The sequence below is a fragment of the Camelus bactrianus genome, chromosome 27, assembly GCF_048773025.1.
Source record: "Camelus bactrianus isolate YW-2024 breed Bactrian camel chromosome 27, ASM4877302v1, whole genome shotgun sequence".
In the NCBI taxonomy this organism is placed as follows: Eukaryota; Metazoa; Chordata; class Mammalia; order Artiodactyla; family Camelidae; genus Camelus; species Camelus bactrianus.
This window is the reverse complement of record NC_133565.1, coordinates 27596316-27611112: the sequence shown is the minus strand read 5'-3', so window position 1 is coordinate 27611112 and position 14797 is coordinate 27596316. Positions and strand designations below refer to the sequence as shown.

The 14797-nt window shown below is 38.9% G+C and overlaps 1 protein-coding gene across 1 annotated transcript in view; it reads left to right on the top strand.

Annotated features, from left to right (window-relative positions):
- The first annotated feature begins 342 nt into the window (after positions 1-342).
- Positions 343-14797, top strand: part of HDGFL3 (HDGF like 3) — a 59660-nt gene continuing 45205 nt past the window's right edge. The window contains exon 1 of the mRNA XM_074354103.1: positions 343-859. Within this exon, the coding sequence (XP_074210204.1) occupies positions 776-859 (84 nt within the window). The 5' untranslated portion in view covers positions 343-775. The remainder of the gene's footprint in view (positions 860-14797) is intronic.

Below are 14797 nucleotides of genomic sequence, written 5' to 3'. Positions count from 1 at the left end.
ACCTCCAATGTGGCGCGGACTGGAGGGGAGGGGGCGGCCAGGTGGTGATTGGCTGGGCTGCGGCTGGCAGCTCCGGGCCAAGAACAAAAGAGAGCGGGCGGCGGGCGGCCTCCGGAGTAGGCGCTCCCGCCCGCCCGGCTCGGGCTTCGGTGCTGGGGGAGGACGCACCCACCGCCCGCCAGCCCGCCAGCCCGCCGAGCAGCCGGGCTGGCGCGCTCGGTTTCTCCGCGAAAGCCGGCCGTGTACCTAGGAATTAACCGGCCGGCGCGGAAGGGGAGGGGAGGGGAGCGGGAAGCGGGGCGGGGGGGATGCTGAGCGCGCGCGAGAACAATAATAAGATCGTGTTTGCGGTCGCTGCCCGAGGAGGAATTCGGAGGAGGCGCGAGGCCCGGCGCTCGCGCCGCGCCCGGGAGCCCGGGAGCCCGGGAAGGAGGCCGGCGGCGGCGGCGGCGGCGGCGGCATGAGGCAGGCGACGCGGCGCCTGTGAGCAGCGCGCGCGGCGGCGGCGGGGACCTCGGCGCGGGCGAGAGCCGAGCGGCCGGGGACTCCCCTCCCCCGCTGCCGGGCGGTGATTTGCCGGGCCTGCTGCGCCCCCCGCCCACCCCTCGCCTCTGCCGCCGCCTCGCCGCTTCCCCTCGTCGGAGCGGCCGCTCGTCTGCCCGCTAGCCCGGCTCGAGGCCCGCGGGGAGCGCGGCGCAGTCCGTCGGCCCGCGGGGGGGCGGCCTCCCGGCATCTTCGCGGCGCCCAAGGACGACCAGGAAGGGGAGCGGCCGGGATGGCGCGTCCGCGGCCCCGCGAGTACAAGGCGGGCGACCTGGTCTTCGCCAAGATGAAGGGCTACCCGCACTGGCCGGCCCGGGTGAGTACGGCGGCCGCGCGCGGGCCCGCCCGCCCACCATTTTCCCCTTCATGATGGCGCGCCCGCCCCCTTTCCCCATCGCCTCAGCCCGGAGCTCGGAGCCCGCCGCGAGCGGCCGACCGAGGCCGGGGCTAAGGGCGCAGGCGGCGCTGAGCAGAGAGGACTGGGCCGCGCTGGAGGCGAGGGTTCCGGGCCGCACCCGCACTCCGCGAGGGCGGCCATCCTTCCGCCCACTTTCGAAGGCGGCTCTGGCCCCGGCAGGCCCGCCGCTGCCTTCCTCCCGGAAAGCGGGTGGTGACCCGGAGCCCGCGCCGCCGGGAAGCGGGCCTGGGGTGGAGGCACCGCTCTGGGCAGGGTCGTTGGTAGGCACCGCGGGTCCCGGGCGAACGTCGGGGCACGTAGGGGAGCGTAGTGCAAATGGCTGTCCGCGAGCCGGCGGGTGCCCGCGGCGGCAAATCCTGGAAAGGGGTAGTGGTCATTCGGAGCCAGCAGGAGCCTCTTGGCAGTCATTCATCCCTCTCTCGGTGCATCCTTCGCCATCCAGACTTGTTGAGTTTTCCCTGAGCGCGATTCTGGGTACTCTGCCTGCCCTATCATTGTCCTGGGGTACGTGCATCCCTGGTGCCCTTGGTTCTTTTAAATCAGCACCAGATAGCCGGGAGCTTGCAGCCTGGCACTGGCTGGTGGGTCCAGGAAGCTCCTCGTGCCTTTTCACCTCCATATTTGTTTCAGGTCGGATCCCAGACCTTATCCTTGGCCTCCCACAACAGTCCACAATAGCTCTCTTCTTCTATGTAGCAAGGTTGTCGCTGGGTTCTTTCTCTAGAAAGCATCTGCGTGTAATACATAACATTTAAAATTTTTATTAGGCCCTTTGCTAGCATATGTGCTTTGTGTTTTAGAATAAATCCCTTTTAATTTTATAATAGTTGGCAGGTAATTGTTTGAAATAAAAAATACAGTGAAAAGGAGGGTCAAAGTATCTTGAAGACTATATTGGTATCCCTAAGAAATAGAACATGGGAAACAGTGGCATAAATATGAGTGCAAGCTCTAAAATGTTGTATTATGTGCAAGTGAATATACCAAGACCCCCCTTCTCCCCACCTCAGAATACACCTATTCACAAAAGGAAGTGACATCATGGGTGGCCAGACTGAAATTTAGTGAAGTTGAAGTAATGGGTGGACATAATCACTTTTTTTTAGTTTGTCATGACTGTAAAATGGAAAGAACGCTGGGTCAGGAATTGGGGGACCTGGCATCTGGTCTGGGCTCTGTTATGGGCTAATCATCTCAGCTGTCTGAATACCCATTTCTACAACTATGAAATGATCATTTCCCGATTCCTTCCAACACTAACAACCAACGATTTCAAGGGGCACAAGTCTTATTCAGATTCCATGAGGCTGTGCAAATAACTTTTCTCCACATCTGAACTGTAGGATGTTCTTAAATAAGGCAAAGTTTTCATGGTAGAATAACGGGTTATTTTTCATACTGTAGTGCCATACTGCTTAAAGGGACAAGATTTGTGACTTTAGGAGTCCTTTAGGGAATCCCTTGAATATACTTGTCAAGTAGGAAGTAAACAGCTATAGGGCACATATGTTTATACATAGTGAAAAGTGGTAACACAGTGGCTTTCTTTAATCTTACCTTTGAAAAAATATCTCCTGAGAGTCAAAGAAAATAGACTTAAAATTTCATTACTGTGTTGCTTTCATAGGTTGGCCACCTGTAGTAATTTTAAAACAAAAAAGTCCTGCAGGGGTGGGAAGGGATAAATTGGAAGTTCTGAGATTTGCAGATTCCAACTACTGTGTATAATAAAATAGATAAACAGGCTTCTACTGTATAGCACAGGGAACTACATTCAATCTTACAGTAACTACATTCAATCTTATAGATCTTACAGTAATCTTACAATAATGAAAAGGAATATATGTATCTATATGTATGACTGAAACATTATGCTGTACACCAGAAATTGACACAACATTGTAAACTGACTATATTTTAATTAAACATAAAAATAAATAAATAAATAAATTTGAGTTATTTTTTAAAAAAGAGCTCAGAAGGGGTTCTACTTGTGCTTTTAATTGTATATAAAATTCCTAGAGATCATATTTCCAAACCAAGGCAAAATGGGGAAAAAATGAGGAAATAAAACCAATTAGGTTGTTAGATAAGATACCATACACTCAGGAAAGAAAATTCTATGTTCACATTTAACATGAGTTCCTCAAGGCAAGAACCTACATCTCTTAATTTTTTAAAAATATTTTACAGTGAGTGGCATGTTGCAATTTCCAAATAAAGATACAGGTTAGAAAAGGAAGGAAAAGATATTTCAGTCCCTACTCTTAGTTACAGTTGTCTGCTTTAATGTTCTTGTTTTAGTTTTATCCCAATTCTATGAAACATCCCCATTTTATATCTAGCTATAAGTTTGTAGATGATGATGTTATAAAATACTTACTGGGAAAAAAATCCTACTTAATTCACCTTTCAAATACTGTTGCTTGATATGAAGGATGATCATGTTGGAATTCTACACAGCCACAAGGAATCAAACGTAAGAGGAAAAACATGGGGGAGACAGATTTCTTCAGACTGTGGGGAGGAGCTTTCTACCAGTCAGAGCTGGTCCATGTGGAATGGAGAAGTGAATTCTCTGCTATAGAGGAGACATTTGTTTGTTCTTAGAAATCCCCTTGTGAGGAATGTGAGCCAAGAGGATTCAGACAGCTGGTAAATTTGGTCGGGTTGGTTTCAGTTTGGGGCTGGGCTTCACACTCTGTAACTTCGGGGATGTTCTCTAATCTTAAATTTCAGCTTACTAGTCTGCAAAATAGGGACAGTTCTCACTTCACAGATTTAGTGTATGTAAAAGCACTATGCAGTGACACTTGAATGTTCCTACCTTTTTTCCTTTTTGAATTTCTAACTTTTCTTCTGTATCACTACACTATTTAAAATTTTCGACTCTTGAGTAGATTTGTTATTTGTCCAATATTTTATCATGAAAAATTTCAAACATATAGAAAAATTAAAAGAATTGTACAGTGAACACCCATATCCATATATCTACCGCCTAGATTCTACACTTAACATTGAACTCTACTTGCTTTATCACCTGTTTGTTCATATATCCATCCCTCTGTCCATACAGCAGTCCATCTTAATTTAATGCATTTCAAAGTAAGTTGCAACCATCACAATTTACTCCTAGACACTTCAGCATGCATATCATTAGCTAGAGGTCAATATTTTTTATAGATCTTTTTTTTCCCTTTTGAGGTAGAATTTACATAGACTGAAACACATCTTAAATGTACCATTCAGTGAGTTTAACAAAAGTATACACTGGTATAATGCAAGCCCCTCCTGACTTACAGAAAAGTACCAATACCCAAGAAGTTCCTTTATGCCTCTTCCCAGTTGATTCTTGTCCTCCTCCCTGTTCAGATATATTATTTTAACATTAAATAGCAGCTGGCTGTTTCTAATGGAGTATACTTGTTGTATAGACTTTAAAAATTAGAAGTTCATTTATACCTAAGGATTAACTAGCTTAGTACTAAAAAAAATTTATGCTAAAACAAGAGTCTCCTAAAGCCTTTTGATTGTGTACTCTGTTGGTAAAAAAAATTTTGAGCATGCATCTCTAATATGTGTAATTTTACTTTTATATATACATGTACTTTGTGCTATTGTATACATTATAAACTAAATATAAAAAATTAAAAGGGAGGACAGAAGATATAAATAATACTTTGTTATAAAAATCCTATTGGCAAAATATCATTAATAGTATTAAATTAAGTCTGTACTTTTAAAAGTACTAATTTTTGGAAATGTTTTTTGCCTCCTTCTTGTGAGATCTGACTAGATGGTCATAGTTTTTACCTTCTAAAGAGATTTTATAGAACTATCAGCTCGGCCATATCCTTGTTTGCTTATGTGCTTCTTTCATTATTAGTGTTACCTTGGTAGGATTCCATTAGCTACTTGTCCATTTATTGAGAGTTCATTTAGAAGTAGATGTTCCATAATTCTCAACCAGGTAAACACAAGTGGCAGAAAATCAGAATATGCCCAAAGTGAATAAATATAACCATCTAAATAAGCACGTTAGTGTTAATTTATATATTAAATATTAGTAAAATTTACTCTTTAGGTGAAAGAATATGAAACTAAAATAGGTTGTACTGTTTTCTTCTCACACCCCGTGAAATCATCTTGTGTATCCCCTGAGGTTTGAACACTGCTTTGTTACCCCTGCTCTAAAAGAAAGAGAAAAAGCAATACAAAAAAAAACTCCCAGAAGTCTTGAAACTGTTGTGTTTCAACCAAAGAGCTTTTTTACATTTTAAAAACTTTATAGAGGAGCTCTCAAACATTGTTAATAGGAGAGTAAATTGATACAGTCGCTTCAGAAAACTGGCCTGATCTACTGTAGTTAAACACATGCCTACCTTGTGACTTAGCAGTCTGTCTAGGCATATACCCAAGAGAAATGAGTGTTTATGTCCACCAAAGACTTGTACAGTAATGCTCATACATAGCAGCTTTATCCATAACAGCAGAAGACTGAAAACCCAGATGTCCATCAACACGACACTGGATAAGCAGATTTGTAGTATATTTGTACAATGGAGTACTACTCATCAATAAAAGGAATCAGACTACTGATGCCCACAAAAATGTGGATGAATGTCAGAAATACAGGGTTGAGTGAAAAAAAAGCCAGACACAAGAGAATACATTCTGTATGATTCCATAATGTTCAAAAACAGGCAAACTGATCAGTGATGATCAGTTTGTGATAGGTGGAGGTGGTGGTATGGTTACAGACTGGGAGGAGGCACTGGAAATGTTCTGTATCTTGATCTGGGTTTGAACATATGTAAAAATTTGTCAAGCTGCACTTTTAGGATTTGTGCACTATACTGTGTCTAATGCCTCAATTTAAAAAACACATGCTTTATATGAGGTGGGGAAAAAGAAAACTGATACTCCAAGCTTCTTCATGGTTTGAATTTCACCATTCTTAGCTTTCAGTGAGACATTTTTTTCCTTTAAGACTTAATGTATTACAATTATAACTACTTCCTATTATAGGACATTTACCTTATTTCCAGTTTTATACTATAAAAGAATACTTTGAGAAACATTTTTTTGCCTAAATCATTAGTTATTTTCCTAGGACAAGTCTCTGGAAATTATATTTCTGAGTCAAGGGTCATGTGCTTGTTTTAAAGCTTTGGATTTACATATTGTTACATTATCCTTCAGAAGAGTTTTTACTATCTTACCCACTACCAGAATAAGAGAATACTTGTTTTCTCACATACTCACTAAAAGCAGATGATTCATATATTTAAAAAATCTTTGTCAATAAACACAAATATTTAATTGAATTAATTTATTTGGTTACAGGTTAGGCAGAATGTATGTATCATATGTGACATATATCAAATCATGTATCATATCTGTGTCTTGATTACAAGTTAGGATAAATTATATGATAACACTACTGTGGGGTAGAAATCCCCATAAGAGAACCAAGACTTAGCTGAAAAATTCACCTAAAGTCACACATTTATTAAGTGTCTTAATCCTAGACTATGAAGAATGCCACAAGAACATAAGAAATGTGATATCAGATTAGATGAAGGACTGAAGTAGTTTTTGGCAGTATATAAGAAGACTGTATATATGTATATGTGTAGAGCTCACAAGTCGCTGAGAAGCTGGCAATCTTAAGTCAGAGGACATTTATTATTATAACATTTATTATCTTTCTCTAGTCTGTATCTGTTTGAAAGCCCTTTGACACAAAGCAGTATAAAAATAAATAAGATAGTGTGCATTTAGAGGAAGCAGAGATCCATTAAAATAAACAGTGAATGAGTAGCATTGTGTTGACTTCTTACAGGTTCCAGAGCCTTTATGTGTAAGGGAGCACATCTGCTTTGAACATCAGGTAGGGTAATGAGAGTTACTGGTTCAGTAGAGCCTAGAAGCTAAATCATAAGCACTACTACTAGCCAGTATAACTTCTTGCCAGTTTACTGCATTCCCAACCCCTAAAACAGCATTTTCCTGTGTACGGTTTTTCACTGACATTTGTATATGTAATCTTTCAGCTGATTAAAACAGAGGTAGTAATTGAATTTTTCTATTATATTTTCTTACCTAGATAAGGATTTGCTGTAGTTAGGTAAGTACCATTTGTATGGTCACAGCCACATAGTAAAAAGAATGAAATAATCTAATGATTAGTGAGTGCAAGCCTTCAGAATGACATCCTCCAGATTTCTGAGCAGGATTTCCTGCCACGCAGGGAAAGACAACTAGACCAGGAGGTAAAAGACAAGCACCTCATTCCACAACTGTCTTGGTTTGTTAGGTTTGGGTGTCCTTTTTATTACAACCTCTTTGTAAAACAGGGAGGGTGATAACTCCTGTTCTCTCGCCCTTCTTTTTTCCTGGTACTCAAATGTGAAAATATACATGAAGGAAGTATTTGTTAAGTAAGTACCTAATAATTACCTCCTAGGAACACCAGACTAGGAACCTAGTGAAGTCTCAGTAAATACTTTTGTAATTTGGCAAGTGTATCTTTCAGCAGTATCCTTGTGACTTTATAATAGTGAGTTGGGTCTAGGTTCTGGGAGTTGTGGGGACTTCCCATTGTTACCTCTTTCAGATTCCTGAGTGTGATGGGTCATCTCTAGAGGTTCCATACAGCTTCAGGATTTAGGGTCAAGTAAACTGGACTGTGTTGCTATACAAAAAGGGTCTATGAATAAACTACTCTTCCCACTTGATCACTGGGACTCAAGCTCTGAGTGGATTCTCTAAGCCTAATTATAGAGTCTTTAAGGTTTCCTGAAAGTGCAGGTACTTTTCAAAGTGTACGAGAGTCAGTGGTAACATGTTTGTCTCCATGGAGACTGGAAAATTCTTAATAACAGTAGTAACTTCTCAGTTTCTATCAAAATATGTTTAAGATCAGAGTTGTTATAAGGTTCAGTTAGGTTCAGTAGTGGTTAGCAAATATAAAAATGACTTTCACAGAAGATTTAAAAAAATTTTATGTGAGGAAAAATGTCAAAAAATAAATGCATGGATTTAGATCTTTTTCCTTTTTTGTCACCAGAGTAGAACTTTTATACTAATGGCATCTTTAATTTTGGAGGAAATGCATACTCAGAGGGATCAGTATTATAAATTTTTGGTTCATTTTTTCTAGAGTTAGCATATGTTGAATGGATTGAAAATTAATTCCCTCTGAACTTCTGTTTGACTTTCAAAATGAGACCAGTTATTTTCAAACAAGGTATAACTGTTCTTATCTCCTTCACTGGACTGCTGCATGAGGACTAAGTCAATAATTTTGAAAAAGTATTTAGACCTTGGAAATGAGTCATTGTTGCTGATTAATTCTGATGCAGTCTAGTCTAGTGGCTTTCAGACTTTTTTAGACTGTAACCAACAGTAAGAAATAAATATTAATTTTGTACACACATACTAGAAAATTTTTTTTTACCAAATCATACTGTATGTGATGCATCCTGATATTTTTATATTTCATTTTGTATAAAATTAGGTTGTAGCCCACAAAGTCAATATCACTACCTATAATTTGAAAAGCACTGGTCTAGTCTGTTAGGCCAAAGTATATGTGTTTATATAGAACAGTAGTTGGATTTTTGAGATGAGTTAATAGTCCTGAGCTTTATATTCTGCTGTAGCCATGGTCTTACATGAAGGTCACATGAACATAAGAAATGAAAGTTATAGTAGGTCATTTAACCATCCAAGCCAGTATTTTCCTTGATCTCCAAAGGTATACGGATCAAATATTCCTACTCTCATCTTCCTTCTAATCTTTGAACTGCAGATACACCTACAACTTTCTTGAAGTTAATTATAATTTTATACATAATGGCTTCTTAAGAGTAATAAGCTCTGTTCATTTGCTAACTATCCAGTTTTATACGCTGTTTGACTACCTAGTGTTCCCTGGCTAATAATATTGAGGATCTCAGGTTTTCCTGGGTTTGTGAGTCAGGACCATGGAGGTATCAGGCTATGATTGGGGTTGATGGGCTTTTGTTAAGTCCAGAAGCTTTACAGGTGGGGTGGGTTTGTGGTACCCTCTGAGGTGAATGGAAAGTCATAGGACTAACACATTTCTAATGGTTCTGTATTTCCTTTTCAGTAACTTCTGTCCAATCAAAGAGATTTCCTTGCCATTATTAAATACAGCAATCTCAGAAGAGACAATCCTCAATTTCTGAAAAAGATATATTTCTGAAAAGTTATAGTAAGCACAGGTTTATATTTCTCATCTGGCTGACTGACTCCCACAAAATAGGTACAATTCTATTGGAAAATAGCCCTACTGTACTAAATGGAAATATTTAGGAACCAAAGGGATAATATTAGGTTAATCTTTGTGTTATGCCAGGTATTCAAGAACTCTGGTGGTTCTGCCGCTCAGCCTTTTGTACCTGCTGTTGTTTACTGGCCCTATCTTGTGCTATGTGAGGTGGCAGGGAGAGGATAAAGCCTTTGATAGAGTTATGAAATTTGATGGTCTCCATTGTTCATTTTTAATAAGCTCCTCGTCTAGGGCAAAGATTATTTAACTACAAGGGATCAGGTAACCCAGAACAAATGTGTCCCTTGTTTTTATGTTGTTATAAAAGTAAATTACAGAAATAGGGCAGCCAGCAAGAGTGGGCATTTGAAGTTTGTTGAAGTGAAATGGGGATGACGGTGATTGACGACTCCTTTGTGCCTCTAAAATTGCTTCTCATTCAGTATTATTGTAAACTCTAAAAAATAAGCCCTTGACCTCTCCATTTTCTCTTGGTATCCAGCTACTTCCTGGCTTTACTTCTTACTTATCCAAATTAGACCCACATGATTCATTGAACTGCTCCCACCTGCTCCAGGATTAATTTCAGTTAGGTCCTCACTATTACTCATCACTCCTTTTACTTGCCCTGGGTAGCTCCTTGTCCATCCTCCTCAGATGTTAGTAGATACTCATACTGCCCTTTTGAAACTCATCTTCTTTGTGCTCATTATTGAGCAAGTCTTTTTCTTACTTCATACGTTCATTTTCAAGGTGCAGTGGAAGAGCAGGAGCTTTGTGGGTAGATGAAACCGTATGTGCATACTGTCTCTGTCCCTCAGCAGATGAATGACCTTGGGTATCTAATCTCTTCACTTTGTTAGAGTATAAAATGGAAACAGTAATGCCTTCTTTTCCAGGTTATTTCAAGGATTTTGAACATAAACAGGCTGAAGTTTAATGGGTGATCAGAAAATGTTTATTTCCTCTCCATCACCTCTTCCCCATCCTCCTTACTAATATCATCCCCTTCTTGCTTGACCTCACCCTTTTCCTCTCTCCATTCAACATTCTGCAGATTTTGTTTGTTTGTTATGTCTCAGGTACCCTAATAGTTGCTAGGGGTAGAGAAGTGACCTAAACCAAGTTTTGTTCTCATAGTCTCTTCCCCTCTACTAACTCTCTTCAGACTAGAAAAAATCATCTCTCCTACATTTCAGGCACTGCTCTCTCTCCTTTCCTTGGTAGCCAAGCCTCTTTAAATAACTGACCTTACTGTCTCTTTTTCAGCCCTCTCCCGGAAGTCAGCATGACCTGCCAATTGAAAGACTCATTTCAATACTAATTGTTGCCTCTGTGGAAAGCAATACTGCTTTTAAAAAGTTCTCTTCCCTTGGCTTCCCCCATGTGTTGCTTTTCTTGAAAGATTCTTCTACTTCTCTGATCATACCTTCACAGGTTCTTCTTTGACTTCAAGCCATCATTCTCTAGGGTACTATCTTCTGAATCTGTTTCAGGTCTAGACTCACTATTGCAAGCTTCAAATCCATGCATCCATTTACCTGCTAAACAGCTCCATCTAGCTGTCCCTCAGGTACTACAAATTCATCATCAAAACCAATCTAGGCACCTTTCCCCACCGAAGTATTCCTGTTTTAGTTAAAGATTACTATTTCATCAAGCTAACCCAAAAAGCAAAGTCCTCAGATTATCCTAGATGCTCCTTTTTCTTTTCCTCCAACATCGCATTTATCACTTAATGATGTCAAGATGGGCTATATAAATGGAGGCCTGGGGTAGTTCTGATAGAGAAAAGTAGTGTGAAATTTTATTCATCGTACAGCCCAGGGCAATGTAGGAGTGATAAATGCAAAAGAACCTGAGGCATATCCATGTTGTAAACAGTATGTAATTTCAGCAAAGCAATATGACATTAAATTTAATATTATTAATTTGGATTTTATTGATGTCATTTTATTTCTACAGATAATAGGGGACTACTATATTTATCTTTATTTTTTGTTGAGATATAAGTCAGGCAACATAAAATTTACCCTTTTAAATTATACAATTCAGTGGTTTTTATTACATTCACAAGGTTGTACAACCATTACTAATTCTAAAACATCTTATCACCCCAAAAGGAAACCAGTTTTATTACTCAATCAGTCCCTAACCACCCTTACCCCCAATTCATGGCAGTCACTAATCTACTTTGTCTCTATGAATTTGCTTATTCTGGATATTTAATGTAAAGGAATCATGGAATATATGGCCTATTATGTCTGGCTTCCTTAATTTAGCATAATGTTTTCAAAGCTCATCCATGTTGTAGCATATATGAGTACTATATTCCTTTTAATGATTGAGTAACTTTCTGTAGGTGTTCCACATTTTGCTTAATCATTCATTAGTTGATGGATATCTGGGTCATTTCCACTTTGTGCCATTTGTTATAAATAATGCTGCAATGAACATATGTGTACAATATTTATGTGGATTTAATGTTTTCAGTCTCTTGGGTATATACTTAGGAATGGAACTGCTGAGTCATGTGATAACTCTTTGTTCAACCCACTGAGAAATTCCCAGACTCTTCTTCAAAGCTGCTGTGCCATTTTACATTCCCAATAAATCCTAATGGCTGTGACTAGAACCTCCAGTACAATGTTGGATAGAAGTGGTCAGAGTGGACATCCCTCTTTTGTTCCTGATCTTATACAGGAAACTGTCAGTCTTTCACCATTAAGTATGATGTTAGTGGTAGGTTTTTCATAGATGCCCTTTACCAGGTTGAAGGTGTTTCCTTCTGTTCCTACTTTGTTGAATGTTTTTATAATAGAAGGATTATGGAAGGATGTTGGATTTTGTCAAATGTTTTTCTTGGATCTATTGAGATAATCATGTAGTATTAATATGGTGTATTATACTCATGTGTTAAACCAGCCTTGCATTCCTGGGATAAAGCTTCTTGGTCATGGTGCATAATTCTTTTCATATGTTGTTAGATTCTGTTAGCTAGCACAGGTGGTCCTTGACATGCGATGGTTGAACTTACAATTTTTTAACTTTATAATGGCACAAAAGTGATACATGTTTAATAGAAACCATACTTTGAGTTTTGATCTTTCCCCGTGCTAGTGATATGCAGTAAGATACTCTCTTGTGATGCTGCGCAGCAGCAGCAGTGAGTCATGGCTCCCAGTCAGCTACACTGTCATGAGGGTGAACAACCAGTACACTTAGAACCATTCTGTACCCATTCAGCCGTTCTGCTTTTCACTTTCAGAATGGTATTCAGTAAATTACATGAGATGTTCAACATCTTATTATAAAATAGGCTTTGTGTTAGATTACTGTACCTAACTATATGCTAGTAAGTGTTCTGAGCGTGCTTAAGATAGGCTAGGCTAAGCTATGATGTTCAGTATGTTAGGTATATTAAATGCCTTTTTGACTTAACAGTAATTTAATTTCAGTTTATGATGGATTTATCAGTATGTAACCCCATCATAAGTTGAAGATCTATGTTTTGTTGAAGATATTGGCATCTATAGTCATCAGTGATAATGATCTATAGTTCTATTTTCTTGACATGTCAATTTCTGGTATCCTTGTATCAGAGTAATACTGGCCTCAAAAAATGAGTTGGGGAGTGTTCCCTCCTCATCTGTTTTTTGGAAGAGTTTGTGAAGGATTGGTATTAAGTCTTCTTTAAATTCTTGGTAGGATTCACCAGTGAAGCCATCTGGTCCTGAGCTTTTCTTTGTGAGTAGTTTTTTTAAAACAGCTTTATTGAGATATAACTGACATAAAACATTGTGTAAATTTGAGATGTACAATGTGGTGATTTGATACCCTTACATATTATAAACCAATAGGGTTAGTTAACACGTCAATCACCTTCCATAATTACCATTTCTTTTTGTAGTAAGAACATTTAAGATTTACTCAACAGCTTTCAAGTATATACACAGTATTGTTTACTGTAATTACCATGATGTACGTTAAATTGCCAAAACGTATTCATCTTGTACCTGGAAGCTTATATCCTTTGACCAACATCTCCCTATTTCCCCCACCCTTTAGCCTCTGGCAACCATCATTCTACTATATAAGTTTCTATAAGTTTGGCTTTTGTAGATTCTTGTGGTAGTTTTTTTATTACTTGTGGTAATTTTTATTATTAATTCAATCTCTTATTATAGCTATACTCAAATTTTCTGTTTCTTCTTCAATGGGTTTTAGTAGCTTGTGCCTTTCTAGGAATTTGTTCATTTTGTCCAGGTTATCTAATTTGTTTATATACAGTTGTCCATTCTATTCCCTGATAGTCTTTTTTATTTCTGTAAGATTAGCAGTGGTGGTCTCTTCTTTTTGTTTCTGATTTTAGTCATTTGACTCTTCTCTATTTTTCTTAGTGAGTCTTGCTGAAGATTTGTCAATTTCATTGCTCTTTTCAAAGAACTAACTTTTGGTTTAATTGATTTCCTATATTTTTCTATTCTTTTTTTTATTTCCACTCTGATCTTTTTTTTCCTTCTAGTTGCTTTGAGTTAGTTTGCAATTCTTTTTCCAGTTTCTTAAGGTGGAAGTTTAGGTTATTGATTTGTGATCTTCTTTTTTATTATAGATGTACACAGCTATGTATTTGTAAGCACTGTTTTCACTGCATCCCATAAGGTATATTATGTTTTCATTCATCTACAAGTATTTTAAAATTTTCCTTGTGATTTCTTCTTTGCCAGTTGGTTATTTAAGAGCATGCTGTCTAATTTCTACATATTGGTGAATTCCCCAAATTTCCTAATAGTGATGGCTAATTTCATTACATTGTGATCAAACCTTAAAACCACTTCAGGCCTGGAAAGTTTTTGAGTGTTTTTTTCAGGCATCTTTTAAATTAATTTCATGGTTATTGGTTTATTCATATGTTCTACACTTCTTGAATCAATTTGGGCCATTGTTATTTCCTTAGAAAAGTGTCTATTTCATGATATAGTAAACCTTCTAGTGTATATATATATATATATATATATATATATATACATACATACATACATATATATGTATCACTCTTATAATTTTTAAGTCTCAGTCACTATAGTTATATTTCACTACTAATTTTATATAGTTTAAAGAAGTTTTGCATTTAATTATATTTGCCAAAGATGTGTCAGCCTAATTGGTATTTTCTTACCAAAACTCTTACTCTTTTACATTCCCACCAACAGTGTAGGAGAGTTCCCTTTTCTACACACTCGCTCCAGCATGTATTCCTTGTAGACTTTTTGATGATGGCCATTCTGACTGGTATAAAATGATACCTCATTGTCATTTTGATTTACGTTTCTCTAATAATTACCAGTATTGAGCATCTTTTCATGTGCCTGCTGGCCATGTGGATGTCTTCTTTGGAGAAATGTCTATTTAGGTCTTCTGCCCATTTTTTGATTGGATTGTTTGGTTTTTTGATATTAAGCTGTATGAACTGTTTATATATTTTAAGAATTAGTCCCTTGTTGGGTGCGTCATTTACAAGTATTTTCTCCCATTCT